The sequence below is a fragment of the Gouania willdenowi genome, chromosome 19 (genome assembly GCF_900634775.1).
Source record: "Gouania willdenowi chromosome 19, fGouWil2.1, whole genome shotgun sequence".
NCBI classification, from domain to species: domain Eukaryota; kingdom Metazoa; phylum Chordata; class Actinopteri; order Blenniiformes; family Gobiesocidae; genus Gouania; species Gouania willdenowi.
Window position 1 is genome coordinate 26,518,664 of NC_041062.1, and position 23,114 is coordinate 26,541,777.

Below are 23,114 nucleotides of genomic sequence, written 5' to 3' on the forward strand. Positions count from 1 at the left end.
AATTGCAATTATGTTCTCAATTACTCAACTGCCATTACAATTACAATGACAAGGTCAATGAACTGAACTCAATTACAATTTAATTATGATTAAAACAACAGTTTTTTTAAAAATACAATTACGTCCTATTACATCACAAGTGTAATCAATAATCAATTACACAATTACAATTATAATTCTACGGGTACAATGACAGTAAAAAGGCTGAGACACCCACACCATAAATATTAATACCAATATATTCATTGATTATGAATCCTAACAAGGTGATCAATAGATGATAAACTAATTAGATGATAGATTATATTTATTAGTGTATTTTACAGCTGACCCGTTAGCATTAGAGATGCTAACAGAAAGCTAACACCAGAGGAAGGTTATGTTATTTATTAAAGGCTCAGTAATTGTGATTCATTGTAATTGAACTTTAGTAATTGAGAACATAATTGTAATTGTGTGTGTGTGTGTGTGTGTGTGTGTGTGTGTGTGTGTGTGTGTGTGTGTGTGTGTGTGTGTGTGTGTGTGTGTGTGTGTTAAAATGCAACCTTGAGATTAAACGTTTAGATTCAGATTTAATATTTAACATTTAGATTTAATATTTACATATTTTTACAAAAATAGTAAATGTCAAATTTCAAAAACATTGTTGTAGATCAATGGTTTGTTGCTCAATGTTTATTTTAGCATGTGTAACTTTCCAATGGGCGCCCCATAAGGCACTGGGTGAGATTAGGCTTTATTTATTACATATATTATAATAAAGATATTCCTTGTGATGTGATGAGTAAAGACATTTACATCCAAACAATCAGATGATAAACCTAATCAATAGTATTGATCCTCCTACTGTTCATTTCATGCTCTGATTGGAGCTCTGATGTGAGGCAGACTTACTGTAGGTATAAATAGTTTATCTCCTCATGTAGAAATATTGTTCCTGGATTTTAATTATCCTCAACTACAAATAAACAGTAACTCAATTAAATAGTACTAATAGTAAAAGTTACTGTAGTTTATTGTTGGTAATAAATCTTGGTACGTGTCCCTTACATACAGTAAACATCTCATGTAGAAACTTAAAAAGGAAGAAAGACAATCTATCATAATTAGAACTTAATTTATTTTCCACAAAAGCATCTGTAGAAAATAAAAGGTTTGTCAAAATGTACCATTATTTTTAAAATAAAATAACACCAATTAATTCAATTTAAAAAAAATACATTCTCAGGCTCTAAGTATAAATACATTTATGAAAAATAAAACTAACCAGCATTTAATGATGTGATACATTAGGTTTAATCTGATTGGTCAGCTATGATGTGATACATTACGTTTAATCAGCGCGTCGATGTAAAAAAATACATTGACGCAAAATATGAGCGCCGATGCGTCGTACGACCAAAACAAAGATGGCGGTGCCGGAGAACAACTAACGCGACTGGCTCCTCCGAGTTTCGACAGTGCAAGGCAGTGAAGGCACCACTCGTTTGTGAAAGGTAGCTGCACAACCACTGGATAACACTGTGAATTAAACGTTCAAAAACAAGCTTCAGAGGTTGTGGGAGGAGCAGCACAGAGACTGCACAGGTTTTCAAGCATGGGACATAAGACATGCTTCCTTTATACCCTGGTACCCACAGAGGGGCAGATTCACTAAAGGTTTAGGGATATTACAACATGTGCAAACATCACTCCATGCACTAAAAAAAGAGTACAAACCCCAGGGAATAAGGACTGCACGTCTTCTGTGAGTCACAATGTGCCCACAATCCATGATGTATATGTAAAGTAGGAGGCTCTCACAAGGGCAGCAAAAAAACAGGATGTTGAAAAGCAAATAAATTAATGCAATGGACGCAATTAAAGAGTTAGAGGGTTAGCATTAGTTTAGAGTTAGTGCTAGTTTAGAGGGTTAGCGTTAGTTTAGAGGGTTAGCATTAGTTTAGAGGGCTAGCATTAGTTTAGAGGGTTAGCGTTAGTTTAGATGGTTAGCATTAGTTTAAAAGGTTAGCGCTAGTTTAGAAGGTTAGCATTAGTTTAGAGGGTTAGCGTTAGTTTAGAAGGTTAGCGTTAGTTTAGAGGGTTAGCAATAGTTTAGAAGGTTAGCATTAGTTTAGAAGGTTAGCATTAGTTTAGAGGGTTAGCATTAGTTTAGAGGGTTAGCGTTAGTTTAGAGGGTTTGCGTTAGTTTAGATAGTTAGCATTAGTTTAGAGGGTTAGCGTTAGTTTAGAAGGTTAGAGTTAGTTTAGATAGTTTAGAAGGTTAGCGTTAGTTTAGATGGTTAGCATTAGTTTAAAAGGTTAGCGTTAGTTGAGATAGTTAGTGTTAGTTGAGAAGGTTAGCGTTAGTTTAGATGGTTAGCATTAGTTTAAAAGGTTAGCGTTAGTTTAGATAGTTAGTGTTAGTTTAGAAGGTTAGCGTTAGTTTAGATGGTTAGCATTAGTTTAGAAGGTTAGCGTTAGTTTAGATGGTTAGCATTAGTTTAAAAGGTTAGCGTTAGTTGAGATAGTTAGTGTTAGTTGAGAAGGTTAGCGTTAGTTTAGATGGTTAGCATTAGTTTAAAAGGTTAGCGTTAGTTTAGATAGTTAGTGTTAGTTTAGAAGGTTAGCGTTAGTTTAGATGGTTAGCATTAGTTTAGAAGGTTAGCGTTAGTTTAGAAGGTTAGCGTTAGTTTAGAAGGTTAGAGTTAGTTTAGAAGGTTAGAGTTAGTTTAGATAGTTAGTGTTAGTTTAGAAGGTTAGCGTTAGTTTAGATAGTTAGTGTTAGTTTAGAAGGTTAGCGTTAGTTTAGAAGGTTAGAGTTAGTTTAGAAGGTTAGCGTTAGTTTAGATGGTTAGCATTAGTTTAAAAGGTTAGCGTTAGTTTAGATAGTTAGTGTTAGTTTAGAAGGTTAGAGTTAGTTTAGAAGGTTAGCGTTAGTTTAGAAGGTTAGCGTTAGTTTAGAAGGTTAGCGTTAGTTTAGAAGGTTAGCGTTAGTTTAGAAGGTTAGCGTTAGTTTAGAAGGTTAGAGTTAGTTTAGAAGGTTAGAGTTAGTTTAGAAGGTTAGCGTTAGTTTAGATAGTTAGTGTTAGTTTAGAAGGTTAGCGTTAGTTTAGATGGTTAGCATTAGTTTAAAAGGTTAGCGTTAGTTTAGATGGTTAGCATTAGTTTAAAAGGTTAGCGTTAGTTTAGAGTTAGCATTAGTTTAGAGAGTTAGCCTTAGTTTTTCTACCTTTAGCACAAAGTTGTCGTCAGCCTGTAGCTTCAGGTCCAGGATAGATTCCCTCACGTGCTTTTCAAAGTCTGGGTCTCTCTTCCTGGGGACGTCCAGCGCTGGGAACAGGTCTCCGATCAGACCCATGAACACCGGCATGTCGTCCGTCACTATCTTGGGGATGTTGAAGTCTCTCAGGGCTCTCATCAACACCTGGTCCTCGGCCCGGCCGGGGTCTCCTCTCTTCAGGGAGCCGGCCACCACCAGCACAGACTTGATGGCCCTCAGACCCCAGTCGTAGTGATCCTAGACAAACACATTTACCTTTAGGGTCAATCTGACCCCATGAATATTTACCTCTAGAAAATCACTTTCAGACAAATTGTTGACCAAGCTTTAGTGTCAGACACTTTGTTTATTAAACCTTGACCTGTTCTCTAGCGCCACCATCAGGAGTTAGTGGATCTTTGTACACTGTATATGTTGTCATTTCATGTGATTCATGACTCACAGAATCAAACATATTGATCAGTGTTGGTCTTTCCATTTTCTCAACACAGTCCTTTGCCACACACGCACACGCACACGCACACACACACACACACACACACTGAAAACATGTCAATGATAATTTTATGCTTAATTGATTGAACCCATCAACTTAGGAAAAGTCATGAATGATAAACAATGAATGGGGTCAAATTGACCCCAACCATAATAATAAGTGACTATTGTTTTCACCGGCCCTCCTCAGAGGTCATTCTAGACCAAATCCCAGTCCACGACCCACGTGTTTACCTTTAGTAATTTGGTCTTTGCATTGATTTGCAGCCTCAGCCTTTGTGAGAGCAGCACTTCTTCTCATTTCATCTCATTACTGCTAAGTTGCTCATGAAAGTCGAGCAAACAACTCAGAGAAGGCTTAAAAAAATGTAATTAGGCTGATATTTAAAAGCAGCAGAGCTTAATAAAACAGCCTCTGAACTTCAACGCTGCTCCACAGCATCTAAATGAGTGTGAGAAGCTCCTCCACAACGAGGCTAGTGAGAATGACTGGGTTAATGTGAGCAGCTCCACTGGAGCCAGGAGTAATCCCATTACTTTCTCAGGCTTTAAAGATGTTCTAGTGACATTTGAGACGAGAGCAGAATAAAAAATAAAAAGGACCATTATTGATCCTGGTTCCCTGCAGAACTCATTTGACTTCCACACAGAGCGTTGAGCCTGACTAAAGGTAGGGGCGGAGCTAAAGGGGAGACAGCAGCTCACCTGTTTGGACAGCAGCTCTTTACACAGCGTGTAGAGGGTGATGAACCTCCGGGCCAGGACACGTGCACTGATGAAGCCTTCAGCCACCAGCATGATCTCACAGATCAGCTCAAAGTCTGGTACCACCATGGCACAGGGTCTACAGGGCACACAGGGTCTCCTCATCTTCATCATCATGTAATAATGTTCATCATCTACTGATCTCATGTCATATTACTGTTAAAATGTTCCTCCTGCTTTTATAAGTTTGTCTTAAAATCTTCTAAATGTCCTTATTAGTAGATTTATGTCTAACAAAACACAAAATTATTCATTTATTGTCCTTTTAAAACAGGACTACTTTACAGTTTTAAATCACATGATGATGATGTCACACGGCCCCACTGTCTGTAAACATCCATTGTTTTCTATTTTAACCTGATTTTTACACCATTTAACAGCTAGTTTTTTCAGAAAAATTAAATATATTTCTGTAATCATTATCTTTTTTTTTAAAAATAAAATAAAACACACAATCTTAATTGTATTTCTATACTTTCACGTTGTGAATGTAGTTCAACTAAAATTCAGTAAAAAAAATAAAATAACTAAATATCTGAACTCAAACATGATCAAAAACTAATTCTAGAAAAAAATAAATCATAATCTTTTCACTTATTTACAAAGTTCTTTAAAATGTGTGTTATCACTTATTCATTCCATCGTTATGATTTATAGATGTTTTAAATAGTTTTATAAGGAACATGTTTAGACCAGTGCTTCTCTAGTACCCCCTTTCTCCACATCTGGAAGCTCATCCAGCCCAAATACCACATGGGATGATGTCACATACAGTAGGTGATCCAAAACCTGGCCACAACCAAGACATCACAACACCAGACGTCAGCCAAGGACAAAGCAAACATTCAGTCAACGCTAACTGCTCATAAATCAACCAGAATGGCCCAAAGACGTTTCAAAATCACTACTTTACAGTTACAGCATCATCTGTGGGACACTTTTGGCTCACATGTGATGTGTATGGGTCAGAAGAATGACAAAAGTACGACATCATTGAAGATGTGGCCCACAGACTGTAGATATGCTATAAGTTCCCCTTTATGTCCAACTATGACATTATGATCAGAATGCTATGAAAACACCAGTATATAAATCATAATAATGGAATGAATGAGTGAAAACACACATTTAAAGAATCTCATTGTAAATAAGTGAATGAAACAATATTTAGTGCCTCCTAAATAGATTTAGCTCTATAGTTTTTATCATTACATTCATACATTACATTCATACATTACATTAAAACATTACATTCATACATTACATTAATACATTACATTAAAACATTACATTCATACATTACATTCATACATTACATTAAAACATTACATTCATACATTACATTCATACATTACATTAAAACATTACATTCATACATTACATTAATACATTACATTAATACATTACATTAAAACATTACATTCATACATTACATTCATACATTACATTCATACATTACATTCATACATTACATTAAAACATTACATTCATACATTACATTCATACATTACATTAAAACATTACATTCATACATTACATTAATACATTACATTAAAACATTACATTCATACATTACATTCATACATTACATTCATACATTACATTAAAACATTACATTCATACATTACATTAATACATTACATTCATACATTACATTAAAACATTACATTCATACATTACATTAAAACATTACATTCATACATTACATTAATACATTACATTCATACATTACATTAAAACATTACATTCATACATTACATTAATACATTACATTCATACATTACATTAAAACATTACATTCATACATTACATTAATACATTACATTCATACATTACATTAAAACATTACATTCATACATTACATTCATACGCTAAATCTGTTGTTTATTGTTTGGATGTTTTAATCATTTGTGGAGGTGCACACAAGGGTATAATAATATTCAAATTGCTTTGTTTTCCAACCTAAAATCAAAGTCATCTGTGTTTGGCCCCTGAACTAAAACGAGTTTGGCCCCTGAACTAAAACGTGTTTGGCCCCTGATCTAAAATGTGTTTGGCAACTGAACTAAAATGTGTTTGGCAACTGAACTAAAATGTGTTTGGCCACTGAACTAAAACGAGTTTGGCCCCTGAACTAAAACGAGTTTGGCCCCTGAACTAAAACGTGTTTGGCCCCTGAACTAAAACGTGTTTGGCCCCTGAACTAAAACGTGTTTGGCCCCTGATCTAAAATGTGTTTGGCAACTGAACTAAAATGTGTTTGGCCACTGAACTAAAACGAGTTTGGCCCCTGAACTAAAACGTGTTTGGCCCCTGAACTAAAACGTGTTTGGCCCCTGATCTAAAATGTGTTTGGCAACTGAACTAAAATGTGTTTGGCCACTGAACTAAAACGTGTTTGGCCACTGAACTAAAACGAGTTTGGCCCCTGAACTAAAACGTGTTTGGCCCCTGAACTAAAACGTGTTTGGCCCCTGAACTAAAACGTGTTTGGCCCCTGATCTAAAATGTGTTTGGCAACTGAACTAAAATGTGTTTGGCCACTGAACTAAAACGAGTTTGGCCCCTGAACTAAAACGTGTTTGGCCCCTGAACTAAAACGTGTTTGGCCCCTGAACTAAAACGTGTTTGGCCCCTGAACTAAAATGAGTTTGGCCCCTGAACTAAAACGTGTTTGGCCCCTGAACTAAAACGTGTTTGGCCCCTGAACTAAAACGAGTTTGGCCCCTGAACTAAAATGTGTTTGGCCCCTGATCTAAAATGTATTTGGCCCCTGAACTAAAACGAGTTTGGCCCCTGAACTAAAATGTGTTTGGCCCCTGAACTAAAACGTGTTTGGCCCCTGAACTAAAATGTGTTTGGCCCCTGAACTAAAATGAGTTTGGCCCCTGAACTAAAATGTGTTTGGCCCCTGATCTAAAATGTGTTTGGCCCCTGAACTAAAACGAGTTTGGCCCCTGAACTACAATGTGTTTGGCCCCTGAACTAAAACGTGTTTGGCCCCTGAACTAAAACGTGTTTGGCCCCTGAACTAAAACGTGTTTGGCCCCTGAACTAAAATGAGTTTGGCCCCTGAACTAAAACGTGTTTGGCCCCTGAACTAAAATATGTTTGGCCCCTGAACTAAAACGTGTTTGGCCCCTGAACCAAAACGTGTTTGGCCCCTGAACCAAAACGTGTTTGGCCCCTGAACTAAAACGTGTTTGGCCCCTGAACTAAAATGTGTTTGGCCCCTGAACTAAAACGTGTTTGGCCCCTGAACTAAAACGTGTTTGGCCCCTGAACTAAAACATGTTTGGCCCCTACTCTACAAAATAAAGGGACACTTTTCCTCAGAAACACTCCAACATCTTTGAGGAAGATTTCCATCAAGAGTGGAATCTGTTAGAGCTGTAAAAGAAGAGCACGACTGCTAATTACAGTATACGTACAGTATGTGAACAATATAGTAAGTGAACATTACTGTCGCTAACATTGATAAACATACGTTGTTATTGTCTGTAAACATTGCTGCTGTGTATAAACACAACCAGGTTTGGCGTCAATTATAATTTTAATTGTGTAATTGGTAATTAATTAGAAATATGATGTAATTATAACTGTAATCATAATTGGAAAAAATATGTTGCTGTTGTAATGATAACTGAATTGTAATTGAGTTCAGATAAATGACTTTGTAATTGTAATTGTCATGAACATTTTATATCATTTACAATGTGTTTAAACACAAACCTGTGGAACCATGTTACAGTTCTATGGCTTAAATATTCATAAATTATTAAAATATGTTTCATATCAACTTTATCTATTAGTGCCTTTGAGGCAAATTTTAATCTTTTCAATTCTTTTTTTTTTTAATTAAGGCGTATAGTGACTCAGACACCCACACCAAACATATTAATACCAATATTTTCATTGATTAGGAAGCAAAAGCAAAATTAGATGATAAATAATATTTATTAGTGTATTTTACAGCTGATTATAAACATGGGTCAAACTGACCCGTTAGCATTAGAGATGCTAACAGAAAGCTAACATAAGAGGATGGTTACATTTCATGGTCTTATTTATTAAATGCTAATGCTAATGCTAATGCTAAGCTAGTAGTGCGACGCAAGGCAGCACCTGCATCCTCACTTGCAAATATTCTAGTTGTAATTGAACTTGAGTAATTGAGAATTGTAATTGATTTTCAGGGGAAAATAATAATTGCAATTTGTAATTGTAATTGGAAAAAATGCTGGTCACTGTAATCATAATTGAAATATAATTGAAGATGGATAACTGAAGACGTAATTGTAATCTAAAAATGTAATTGACATAATGTGTTACCTGAACAGAGCTTTGAGGTTCTCTGGGAGTTCAGTTCTTCCAGCGTAGCCTGGGTTCATTGTGATGAAGATCCCAACAGAAGGACACAGGTTCACCTCCTCACCCATGAAGTTAAACCTCTGCTTCTTATCACGGATGGCGTCCTGGATACTTTTCACCTACACATTAAAAAAACCAGCTTTAAGAGCCAGTCTGCATATATTCATTAAATATTATATTATATTAACATCCAGACACAGAGCAGAGCAGTGTAGGATTAGTTTATCATTCAATAAGGGAATAGATTTATGGACTTAAAACAACCACTTGGTTAATTTTCATTGATAGAAATGAATATAAATCCAATGGGTTTTGAAGAAGATGTGCTGGAGGTAAAATAAAAAACAATTGAAGAAGAAAATTATGAAAAAAAACCAACTGAACAGCAAAATGAATAAACTTCATCTGGTTTTACATTAATAAGCTTAGATAAATCAGGACAACCTTCACATACACCTCAGGAAATGAATAACGTATTTCACGACTATTTACACAACGACATAAACCCTAACTCTGAAGATTCATTCATTGACTCATAAAGTGAACCATCTAACCCTGGAACACAAAGATACGTTATTAATACATCATTTACATTAGTTTCGTCTTCATAAATCTCATCACATTAAATGTGACACAGCGACCTATCAGTAAACAGCTGACGTCTGATTGGCCCAGAGGCCTCTGGGAGACCTTCTACCTTGGCCAGCAAAACGTCCTGCAGATCCCTCTGAAGTCCATAAGCCTTGGACACAAACAGGAAATGACCCGTCATGTTTTTGAGCTGAGGGAGTTCATGGAGTAGAGGTTCTCATCGATGGGTCAAAGCCAGCGCTGTAGAGTGCTCACAAACTTCTACCTTCTCCATTTGTTCTTTACCAACATTTAACAATGGAGCAGCAACAACTTCTTCTTGGGCCCTCATCGTTCTCCTGATCACCCACAATGCCGTGCACTCTACGTCATCTCTGACACTTCCTGTGTTTGATCTGCTCTGTTCACAGTGAACCTAATCACTCTAGACTTTGATTGGAAACGTTCTGAGGCCTACAGAAACATCACTATAGAAATCTATCAGACCAAAGGAGGACAATCAGACGTTTTACCTGCTTTAGGATCCGTCGGTGTGAACGTACACTTAGTCCCACCTCTACACGGGCGATGAGACGTCTACATAAATGACGTCTATGGGTTGATCAAGGAAGAAAGCAGATAAATAGAACCTGTATATCAGTCTGAGATACTGTATCGGTGGAATGGCTGATATACGATAATCTTAAAGTCGATACTGGCCGATAGCGATAACGGGGTGATTTATCGGGCATCACTAAAAATAACGATTGCAGTTATTAATTTTTAATTATTTATTAGTGGTCAGTTATCTTTATTTTGGAAGTAAAAACACATTTCAGTTGTTAAATCTTTGTTGCCAGGTCAGAGACCATCACACTTATGAAACGTCTGTCAGTGAGTGAATACTGTACATTCTGTGTCACTGCCTGTGCACAGTGAGCTCTATTTACAGGAGCATTTCATTTAGTTTGAGTTATGGAACATTATTCATTTAGGCTCAAGCACTTTATTCATCAATAATGGAGGAGTTTATTTATCTTTTATGTCCATCTGTAGCCAGTGCTCAGGATTCCTCTCTTTAACGTTTCATCTACATTGTGTTACAGTCCATGTCTTTAGTTCTGATGTACGTCGTCCTAAGGGTTAAAGTCAATATGGATTTATAATTCAGATTAAATCTTTCAGTACAGGTACAGGCTTTGCATTGTGTATTTAATACAATATGTCACTGTTTATGGTCTTTGTTCTTTATGAGGTCATCCTGGGTTTATTACCACGTTTTATGATCCCCCCCCAAAAAAATAAAGGTTCCAGAGAGCAGGGACCCTCCAAAATAAAGGTCCCAGAGAGTGGGGACCCTCCAAAAATAAAGGTCCCATAGAGCAGGGACCCCCACTGTAGCTGAAGGTGGTTGAACACAGACATGAACATTGAAGAACAGTCATGTGGAGACAGGACCATCTATAAGGGGGAATAAAGGAGAGATTTTGGGGTCCATCCATAAAGTCAGTAAAATGATGGTCTATTGTTCTATGAATCTGTGATAACCACATTTATTTATTCATCTGAATAATATCCACTGTTATCCAGGAATGTTTATTATTATTATTATAGTCATCTTAAAGATGGAAATCCTTATTATTTTTTTATTTGTTTATTTTGTTATTATTATTATTAGTGTATATGTATGTATATGTATATATATATATATATATATATATATATATATATATATATATATATATATATATATATAATTTTTTATTTCATTTAATTTATTTTTTAAAATGTATTTATTTTTATTTTTTCCTATATATATTATTTTTTAATTTTTAAAAGGGAATACAGTTGGTCACCACAAACTGTTTGTTTTCTTGGCATTTGTGGGTTTTTTTTTACTACTATGGGTTACATTTAACATCCATGCGTATAATTTGGTTTTGTAGTATTGCTTATGTGTACATTTTCAGTCTAAACACTGGTCTAGAGCAAAGTCTAGACACAGTTCTAGTCTTGGGCTTTGGTTCTTCATTTGGGGGAGTATCTGGGGGGGGGTGGGTTGTGTTTTTTTGTTTTGCCTTTTTTTGTTAATGGGTTCTATTCTCCCACGAGTGACAATAACTCTATATTTGAAATGTTTCATCTCTGTGTGTAATTCAGGCATACATCAGTCCTCTACAGCAACGCTTGACAATGGTTGATAACGCAACAATTAAACTGTGCTCATGGAATGTTCACGGGTTCCAGAGCTTTTATTCAGGAGTCTCACATACAGTAAGTGATGAGGAACACCATAAGTTAAAAAGACATTATGTTGGACAGATCTTTTATTCGTCCTTTACTTCAAGAAGTAGAGGTGTTGCTGTTCTTGTTCATAAAGCCTTGTCACTTACTGAAGTTGAGGTCAAGAGTGACGTTATGTTATGATAACAGGGAAACTTTATGGAGACACCGTCTGTTAGTTAAACGTATACGCCCCACCAGCCTGTCCTTCACATTTTCACACCAAGGTTTTTTTCACTGTTCTCTGATTGGATTGTGGACTCCTCAGTAATTACAGGTGACTTTAATTACTGTGTTAACCCCCACTTGGATAAATCTCATATAAGGTTAGACTCTAACGCTGGAACAAGCCAGTCCTTATCAGGCTGCTGTAGCGATGTAGGCTTCATTGACACTTGGAGAACTCTTCATCCCACAGACAGATGATATACTTTCTACTCTAAGGTCCACACCTAGGCATGCCCTCCAGAATGTGTTTCATGTTCAATTGGTAGTATTATCATCTCAGATCACTCCCCATTGTTGTTGGTCATGTCTAACAAAGAACAACGTCCTCCAATGCAATAACGTTTCAAAAACTCCCTTGAATTCATTCAATATTTTACAGAGCAGTTTAAGATTTTTATGGCTGAGAACGATACCCCAGATATCTCTCCTAATGTGCTGTGGGAGACAGCAAAGGCTGTATCACGTGGTATAGTAATATCTTTTTCTGCATTTTTGAAACGTAAGAGGGGTGCAGAACAGAATATTTTGGAAGAACAATTAGATAAGCTAAAGAGGGAATTTGATTCTAATCCTTCGGATGAGTTGAGATCTCAAATAAACAGCACAGCTGCAGCCCTCGACACCCTAATGACGTTTAAAGCCCAGAAATGTCTTTTTTATGCTAAACACAGAATGCATGAATTTGGTAACAAGCCGAGTAAATATTTAGCAAAATTCATCAAAAAAGGGATAAATTGTCAGACAGTTCCTGTAATAAAGGATGGGAGAGGTAAAAGAATGCATTATGGCAAAGACATTAACAGTTGCTTTTTACCAATCTTTATATGAATCAGATGTTGAACCCAACTCTGAAACCCTGGTGCATACGTTTCTGTCAGCTGTCAGTCTTCCTCAAGCTTCCCAGGCCCAGAAGGATTTGTTGAACAGGCCCATTTTACGTGTGTGCTATTAATGATATGCAAAACAACGAGGCACCAGGGCCGGATGGCACAACCCCAGAATTTTTTAAAACTTTCCAGAACCTGTTGGTCGATCCTCTACTTAGTGTTGTCTTATTCATTTGAATCTGTTCATCTCCCAGACATTATGATGGATACCAACATCTCGTTAAAAAGGGCCGACCACCGGAGGATTGCTCTTCATATAGGCCAATTGATCTACTCGATGTGGACAGAAAGCTTATTGTGAAAATTATGGTGACTCGATTACAAAAAATTCTTCCAGACCTCATTTCAGTAGATCAGACTGGTTTCATTCTAGGCAGAAATTCCTGTAATAATATTAGAAGGTTGCTGAACCTCATCCAGTTTGGCAGCACTTTGAAGGCAAAAGCTATCGCGGTCTCGCTTGATGCAGAAAAGGCTTTTGATAGGGTTGAGTGGACTTATCTATTGAGTGACTGTCCAAATTCAACCTGGGGGAAAACTTTATTAAATGGATTTCTCTTTTATATGACTCTCCTCGAGCATCAGTTCACTTACATTTCTGGTTGGGCGTGGCACCCGTCAGGGATGTTCAATCTCTCCGCTTTTGTTTGCTCTTGCAATAGAGCCTTTGGCGGAGGCGATACGGAGCAATCCTTTGGTAGGTATCGATATAGGTCCCTTTAAGTATATAATTTCACTTTACGCTGATGACATTTTGTTATTCTTAAGCAACCCTAAAGTTTTCATTTCAAATGTTATTGAGATCATTTAAACTTTCGGGCGGTTCTCAGGCTATAAAATGAATTACACCAAATCAGAGGCTATGCCCCGAACTCATAATAATTGTTGGACATCAGTTAGCTCTGCCCCTTTCCAATGGTCACCTTCTGGGTTTGTCTATTTACTGTATATTACTCCGTCCCTCTCTGGTCTTTATAAAGCAAACTTTCTGCCTTTAATCCACAGAATTAAAGACAATCTGTCATGCTGGACCTCCCTCTCATTGTCCTTTCTGGGTAGAATTAATATTGTTAAAATGAACATACTCCCTCAGCTGCTTTATGTTTGTCAAATGATCCCAGTTCTTCTGACTAGAAAATCGATTTCTATTCTAAACACTTCATTAACTTCCTTTTTGTGGAAGAAAAAACGAGCTAGATTGAAACTACAGAAGCTACAGCTCTGAGTTGAAGATGGTGGTCTGGGTTTGCCCAATATTAAACACTACCAACTGGGTTGCCTGGGCAGGTATCTTTGGGAATGGGTTAGAAATGACTCCAAATCTACATGGCTCTATTTAGAAGCTGCCCCTCTGGATCAAATCCCTCTTTGTAATATTTTATGTGTTTCTAAAAAATGGGTTTCAGAAAGAGTGAAGGGCAATTTCCACCTCCTGAACACTTTGAAGGTATGGAGAGCCATTATGAAGATAGAGGCTCAGGAAGACCATCTTTCTACTCTTAACCCCATTTATCTAAATCCAGACTTTCCTCCTGGTATTGTAGATTCTGCATTCTCTCTCTGGTCAGACAAAGGTATCTGGATCATAGCAGACTTAATGGCTAATGGTATTAATAAAACTTTTAACCAGCTCAGGGTTCAGTTTAACCTTCCAACCACACACTTTTTCCGGTATCTACGGGTTCGGAGCTTTGTCTCCTCAAAAATAAGGCTACATTCAGGGGGGCTCTCTCAATCTTCTGTAGAAGAAGTGCTGCAGGATCCCATCCCTCAAAAATGAATAACCAGGTTTTATAATGCTAGGTTTTATAATGCTCTTTGTCCACGGTGTGAGCCCTCTGAAGTCACTTTGGGAGGCTGGTCTTGGTACAATCATCTCAGATGATGAGTGGAGGCATGTCTGGCTGGACTCCTCTGGTTGTCTGTCCACTAACAAGGTTTAGGAAATCCAGTTCAAAATTATTTACAGGCTTCAAATGACACCACAGTTACAGAATAGATTCAATCCTTCTTTTTTAAAGTGTTGTAATAAATGTAAGGTCATTGAGGGGACATACTTCCACTGTATCTTTGACTGTGCTTTCATTAAAATGTTTTGGGAAAATGTATGTAAAGAAATTTCTGTAATATTTGGTAACAATGTAGATCTTAGGCCTGTATCTTGTATTCTTGGTTTGCATTCTGCTCTTAACCTTAATCCCAACATGTTGAAGCTCCTTGATGTCCTTTTGTTTGGTGCTAGAAGATGTATTTTACTCAAATGTATCTCTGACAAACCTCCTCAGCTCTCAATGTGGGTACAAAGTATAATAGAACTCTTACCCCTGGAGCCAATGACCTACTGGCTCAAAGACAAACCCTCTTCATTCTATAAAATATGGGACGTGTTTCAAACTTATGTCAGACTACAGAAAGCGCAGACTTTACGAAGAGGCCTTTACGGTCTTACTTGAACAGATATTCCTAAAGAGGCTCGTTCTCAACCTATTTTCGACCCTTGATCAAGCGGAAAAGCTGTAACTCTTTACTGCCTGAAGTCTTGGCTATGTAGCCATTTTATTTGTAATTATTTTTATAATCTCATTATTGTAATAGCATTTACTCTTATTCATGTGTTTTCGTGTTTTTTTTTTTGTGTGTGTTTAGTTTTATTGCTTCCTTTCTCCTCCCACATCACGCTTTTGTGATACACGCTTGCTTAGTTTTGCATTATGTAGGTTGCTTATAATTTTTGCTTTTTCTGGCCTGTACTGTTTAAAAGCTGTTATTGATGTAAATGTTTCTTGCTTTTTATCTTTAAATTGAAAAATAATAAAGATATCTTTAAAAAAAAAAAAAAGTGACAATAATGGGTCAACATATGTAACATTAGGTGGAAAAGTGGTGAAAAGGGTTTGTAAGTGCTGAACATGTGTAACATGTGATGTAGAAGTGTCAGAAATGCAAAAATGCATTAAAAAGAGCAAAAATATGGCAAGAAAAAGTGATGAAAATAGGTTAAAATATGGTGAGTTTGGTGTAGTTGCAGAAAAAGAATAAAAATAAGCAAAACTAGGCTCAAAATGTTCTGAAAATATTCTTAGCTTCTTGAAGGCATCTGGTGACCTTCTCCAAGTGTCTCACGGCCCCAAATGGTGTCCTGACCCCATGCTGAGCACCCCTGCTCTAACTAATATATAAAACGCTGCTGTTTGACAAAATGTTCACGTCCTGCAAGAAAAAAAAAAATGCTACAAATAACTTTTATAAGTGAAATAAACCTTTTGGCTGTAGCACACTGAGACCAGTCCCTAAAAAAGTGTCAGACATTTGAAATGGATACTTTCACTTTGTGCACAATTTAACCTATTTAGCATAATATCAATTTAGCTAAGTGCATGTGTGCGTCAATTTGTAACAGCTCGTATAATTGTCATGCAGCATACACGGTTTGTGCAAAGGGAGACGAGCATTTCATCAATATTAGACGCAGTCCATCAGTCAGGCTTTAGTGGATGGATGAGCTGCTGGGGCCGCACTTCAACTCTCCTTCCTATTGAGTCACAGTCACACATTCATGTTACATTTACTCTCCTACATGTTGGTATGTACCTGCTCCAACACTTTATAAATCTACCAGTAGTTAGAGGATGAGCTGCTACACATGAACAGGAACTAGAGTTTTCAGTGAGCAAAACTTGTTGTTTAGTGTGAAACATCTCACTGTTTGTATCCAACAGGGAGCAGCAGGTACAACCACCAAAAACCCTTTAAAAAAAGGGCCAGACAAAGCAGTCGCTATGGAGACGCTTCACTTTAATCCCTCATGGATACAAGGGTTCACACACTTTAAAATAGACACCTTCATTATTCATTCATATCTGAACTTCTATTGTCGTAAACCCAACTAATAAAGGCTTCATTCACACTAGGGCTGTGCATTAATGTTTCACCATTTATCTAATTACAGTTACGATATGAGAACGTGATTATATAACTGCACAAAAAGCTGTGATGTGTGATTTAAATAGACGTGGGTCTGTTTCATCACAGCCACCACTGAACATCTGTCCTCATTAGGGCTGGGCGATATGATGAGGAGTCCATAAAGGAGGGTTAACAAACTCTGAGTCTATCATAAACTCTAGGTCAACATACCCTCTATGGTAAACTCTGTGTATCTGATTCATTACAGCTGGTATGAAGTGAATTTAATCAACCCCGAGTATGTAAACCAAGGGTTACTGACGTGCACGCACGCGATAAAAAGCCATCAATGGAGCAGAGATTACTCGAGCTGCCATGGCAACCACACGGAATAGAGTGATTTATTCACCCTGATGGTGAAATAAGCTGGTGTTTGTGGCATATGAGCCATTCAGTGTGAACACACCTTTAGTGACTATAGTGGCTTAAATCACCCATGATTAGTTGTGCTTTTTGGTCGCTTCATCACTTTATCGTGCCAGGTTTGTGACGACCGTTTAATAATATGAATAAAATGTGTCTGTAGCAGCAGCACAGGATGGCTGTTACACTAGATATAAAGACAATGAAGGCAGCTTGATATCACATCATTTATATTGATTTTTAATGTGACTCATGTCAACGTCCAAAGAAGAAAAAATGATTATAACATAAGAGCCTTATGTCATAACCAGGGGTGTACATAATGTTCAGAAGTGTGATGTGTTAACATTAAGTGTACAATACAAATGTCTAAAGGATTATATAGTGAAGTACAATAGGATACCAGACAGGTAGTGTTGGATCAAATAATAACATTAAAGTAGATTCATTATAAATGATCCTGTGTTTAATAACTTTACAGACAGTGAATCATACAACAGAAATACTTTTTATTTTTAAAAGTACTTTTGAGAACATTTCACAGCCTGTACTTTTGACTTTTACTTGATATTTGGATCAGTACCTTTTACTTTTACTCTAGTAAGTAATCTGAGTACTTTTTCTATATCTGGTTGTCAGACAAAGGGATTTAAATGTAAGAGAAAGAAGGACCTTGAGCTAAAAAGGATCTAGAACCACTGTTCTAAAGGGCCGGATTTGGCCCCCGGGCCATGAGTTTGACACAAGTGCATTAAATCAACAATGATCAACCAGTTTATGTTACATCAAACATGGAAGGACAAGGATCTGAACAGGGTTTAATCAGAGAGAAGAGGACATATTGATGATCAGATCAGATCAGATCAATAAGAGTGTGTTAATCATGGGTTCACATAATGTCTGAGTGTTGAAGGAGAACTGTGTCATTATTCAGGTAAACTAACTAAACTAAAGCTAAGGAGATTGTCTTCATATGTTCATACTTTTACTTGATCTTATTTTTATTCTACAGTGTCTAATTGATTAACAATTACAGTTATAATTGTGTCCAACCCTGCTGTGCATCAAGTGTGAGTGACATGAGGTACAAACATGTTTTGGGGGAAATTAAAAAACCAGTATTTTTTCTGTCTGAACTTTTTCAGCCAAATTTGAATAATCATCTTTCTTTTGCTTGAATAATTAATTTGAGTGATTCACAATTGATTGGATCATTGTGTGTGTGTGTGTGTGTGTGTGTGTGCGTGTGTGTGCGTGTGTGTGTGTGTGTGTGTGTGTGTGTGTGTGTGTGTGTGTGGTCACCTGCACTGCCACCACAGACAGAACCTCCACTGAGATCCTGTTGAACTCATCAAAGCAGCCCCAGGCCCCCGTCTGGGCCAGACCTTTGTAGATGTTTCCACAGGACTGAGAAGAGATCACATGACCAACAATAGAGACACATCAACACTCACTGACGTGCACACCAACTGTTATCACAGCGAGGCCAAAAAGAATGTGATTGTCTGATCCACATTATCAACGTTCATGTCAGCATTACAATAACGACCAATCTGAGCATTATGGGAATTACTGTTGGCCTTTTGTGTACTTTACAAGTCATTATATATGTTTTTGTCATTTATTGTGCGTTTATAATTATATTTTACATATTGTTTATTGTCAATCTGTGCCGTGTTTTTATTTTATTTTACATTTATGTAAATGTTTATTTGTGTGTCTGATGTCTTTTCAGGTGTTTTTATGAATCTGTTCTGGGGTTTTTGTTGTTGTTTTGTGTGTTTCTGGAGTTATTTCGTTGTATTATAATGACCTTCATATTACTTCAAATTTCTTGAATTACAGTGGATTTGTCTTTGGGGGGCCGCCACAGAATTAGACCGAGGGCCGCATGTGGCCCCCCCAACCACCAATTGCCTATTGTCTGCCATAAAGGCAGAAAAAAGGCTTTTTTTTAATGATTTATAATTTTAACAAACACTTCAAGTTAACATGAAAGAAGGGTCCTTATGAGGTTCTGAATACATTCTATTAACACAGACAAAATAGAATAAATAAAAACTATAATTAATAATAATAATTGCTTTGAGATGCACAGAATACACTACCAGTCAAAAGTTATAGAACACCATATTTTTCCATTTTTTTTCTGAAAATGATTGAGTTTATTGTGTCATTGCACTCTGAAATGAAAGCATAGAACAAATAAGTAATTATTGATGGAATCCATGAACAATACTGTTCAGCTGGTGCTCATGAGGGTCTGGTACCACAGTGTGTTCCACTGTTTTTATGCAGACAGAGGAGGGTTGGAAGGAACCAGGAAAAGTAGGAACATCTGTAGGAATGAGTAGCACCAGCTTTTCAAGACTGATTCAACCTTCATTGGGCGACCGTGGCTCAGGTGGTAGTGGTTGGGGGTTCGATCCCAGTACCTGACTATGTGTCGAAGTGTCCTTGGGCAAGACACTGAACCCTAAGTTGCTCCCAGTGGTCGACTAGTGCCTTGCATGTCAGTCCTGTCCCACTGGTGAATGAGCTGATATGTAAGCTTTGAGACTGTTTTCAGTGGTGATAAAGCTCTATATAACTCATGTTCATTTACCATTTACCATTTTATTGTTGCAGAACAGATTTACATTGTTAACACACTTCATGTTCCCTGAAAAAGACCTTTTGTATCTTTATGAAATGTACAGTATTTTTTAGTTTTGGGTTCTTTAACCTCTGGTTGTCAGTTCTAACCTTTGTAACATTTCAAGCTGTTTATTAGACTTGTACGACTTGAATTACAATAAATAACTGGAAAAATGAGTGTTTTAAAACTTTTGACCAATAGTGTATATCCAACAATGCAAATTAATTCAGACTTATAATATATTTACTTGAGCTGTAACTAAATTAATTGCAGGTATAATAAATAGGTGATTCTATTCAATAACCAGTAGGATAGTCTTGCTAATGCTAATGCTAATTCTAATGAGGTTTACCAGTGAGTAACAGAAGGAGCTAAAGGGGATTTCCACTCATTTCTCTCTCTCTCTCTCTATATATATATATATATATAATATTCAGCATGGAGGATATAAAGCCTACTACGAACCAACAACCTTCGCACCACTACATGGATGAATAACCAGCATGTGAACAAGTGAGCCAATGTTCTCCTGGTATTTCCATGTGACAGACCTACTTATAAGGCAGATCATATAAAGGTCCACAAAACACATCCCAAAAGTGTATTTAAAGAAGTTGGAAGGAATATAAAGCCCAATATAATACAAAAAATGTAAAAAAATACACGAAATGACAACAAAGACTGAAAACGACTTAAACAATACAATAATAAAAACACACGCTGTGATACAGTTGATCATCCCTGCTATAAAGGTATACTTGTGTAAAATGTTAAACTGGATTAAACGTGTTGTTAGTATCTCACACCACTCCTCTACTGTGATGGAAACATCTAAATCTGTTTCCCAGGACGACTTAAGGGCCATTGAGTGTGGATCAGATGTTATTAGTAATGTTTTGTAGTAGGGTGACACTTTATGACCAAAGGCCTTTTAATGTCTTACAGGATGTTACAATGAGAAGGAACTAAAGTATTCACTGCTAAATGTCACATCTGGAAGTATCTCCATAATTCCTGTCGAGGCAGTGAAACTTCCTGTTGAATGGTTTCATTGTGTCATTGTCAAATAAATCTTCTAACACTAGTATGTCCTCTAGGAACCACCACTTCAAAAAAAGGTGTTTTTTCTGTTTTAGGATTTAAAACATTTTACCAGATGACTGATGGAGATGAGGGTCACATTTTAAGATTTGAGATATTTACCCAGACCTGTTCTGAGTTGATAAGTGGTGTAAATAGAGAGCAAACCATGGAGGTTCTCTCTAGAACCAATGTGCCAGATGTTGATGATACAAGAAAAAGGCTTTTTAAAATGTCTAACATTAACATTAAACTACTGTTCAGAAAACACTATGAGCACAATTACAGACACAAACTAGAGCTGACGACAGCACTGGATTAACCTGTGATAGTGCACGTGATAGTGCACGTGATAGTGGTTCCTGTGAGCACTCTTTCCTATGTTGTGTAATGAGACCCATGTTGAGGGGAAACAGAAGATGATGTTGATGCAGAGGGTGAAGGTATGAGAGAATAACAAACGGTGCATTAAACATGAAGAGGTTTGGAATGAATCAGCACTTCAATCAGGATGAAAGAGGAGGAGAAAGAGGAGGAGATAGAGGAGATAGAGGAGGAGAAAGAGGAGGAGAAAGAGGAGGAGATACAGGAGGAGATAGAGGAGAAAGAGGAGGAGAAAGAGGAGGAGATAGAGGAGATAGAAGAGGAGAAAGTGGAGGAGATAGAGGAGATAGAGGAGGAGAAAGAGGAGGAGGAGATAGCGGAGAAGAAAGAGGAGGAGAAAGAGGAGGAGATACAGGAGGAGATAAAGGAGAAAGAGGAGGAGAAAGAGGAGGAGATAGAGGAGAAAGTGGAGGAGATAGAGGAGATAGAGGAGGAGAAAGAGGAGGAGATAGAGGAGAAAGAGGAGGAGAAAGAGGAGGAGATAGAGGAGAAAGAGGAGGAGATAGAGGAGATAGAGGAGGAGAAAGAGGAGGAGATAGAGGAGATAGAGGAGGAGATAGAGGAGGAGAAAGAGGAGGAGATAGAGGAGGAGAAAGAGGAGGAGATAGAGGAGATGAAGGAGGAGAAAGAGGAGGAGAAAGAGGAGGAGAAAGAGGAGGAGATAGAGGAGATGAAGGAGGAGAAGGTGGAGGAGATAGAGGAGATAGAGGAGGAGAAAGAGGAGGAAATACAGGAGGAGATAGAGGAGGAGATAGAGGAGATAGAAGAGGAGGAGATAGAAGAGGAGATAGAAGAGGAGATAGAGGAGGAGATAGAGGAGGAGATAGAGGAGGAGATAGAGGAGGAGAAAGAGGAGGAGATAGAGGAGATAGAGGAGGAGGAAGTGGAGGAGATAGAGGAGGAGATAGAGGAGGAGAAAGAGGAGGAGATAGACGAGATGAAGGAGGAGAAAGAGGAGGAGAAAGAGGAGGAGATAGAGGAGATGAAGGAGGAGAAAGAGGAGGAGATAGAGGAGGAGATAGTGGAGATAGAGGAGGAGAAGGTGGAGGAGATAGAGGAGGAGATAGAGGAGGTGATAGAGGAGGTGAGGATGAAGGTGTGCTGAACCCACCTTGTAGTCCATTCTGCTCAGAGCAGTTAACACATACACCATGACTCCCAGAGCTCGTCCCAGGTCTTTGGTGGTTTCAGTCTTTCCCGTCCCTGCAGGTCCAGCTGGAGCTCCACTCATGGTGAGGTGGAGGGACTGGGTCAGGGTGATGTAGCACCTGGTGGAGACCACACACACACACAATGGAGGGCTGCAGTCCTGCATGTTTTTCTTTCTCTCATTGCTTCCACAAAAAGCAGTTTTAAATGAACTAGTGCCTGTATTCATACATGGACTATATATACAGTCTGCCCATACATGTATGAATATATACATATGTAGGTGTTTGTGTACATGTACTGTATGTATACATGTATGGACTTGCTGTTGTGTGTATATATATATATATATATATATACTATATATGATATATATATATATATATATATATATATATAGTATATATATATATTCTGTTCATAACCTTTTCCTCTTTTATAACATTCATAACTTTATTGTAAACATATATATAGTGAAAGCCTATTTTTATTTTAACATTTAATCTTTTCGTGTCTACATTGCTTTATGTCACACTTGTTTTGGCAACGTAAACGTGTTTCTTGTGGAAATAAAGAGAGAGAAGCTCCAGCGCATGCCCCTAGAGGTGGAGGAGGGGGTGGGTGCGCAGCAGCCATGTTGAAAGTCTCAGGTCAGTCTGATCCGGTGCCATGT

The 23,114-nt window shown here is 37.5% G+C and overlaps 1 protein-coding gene across 1 annotated transcript in view; it reads right to left on the reverse strand.

The window, feature by feature from the left end:
* Nucleotides 1–23,114, reverse strand: part of dnah9 (dynein, axonemal, heavy chain 9) — a 294,000-nt gene that overhangs the window by 190,407 nt on the left and 80,479 nt on the right. The window contains 5 exon segments of the mRNA XM_028475526.1: nucleotides 3,212–3,499; nucleotides 4,463–4,601; nucleotides 8,855–9,012; nucleotides 18,493–18,597; nucleotides 22,404–22,560. Of these exon segments, the coding sequence (XP_028331327.1) occupies nucleotides 3,212–3,499; nucleotides 4,463–4,601; nucleotides 8,855–9,012; nucleotides 18,493–18,597; nucleotides 22,404–22,560 (847 nt within the window).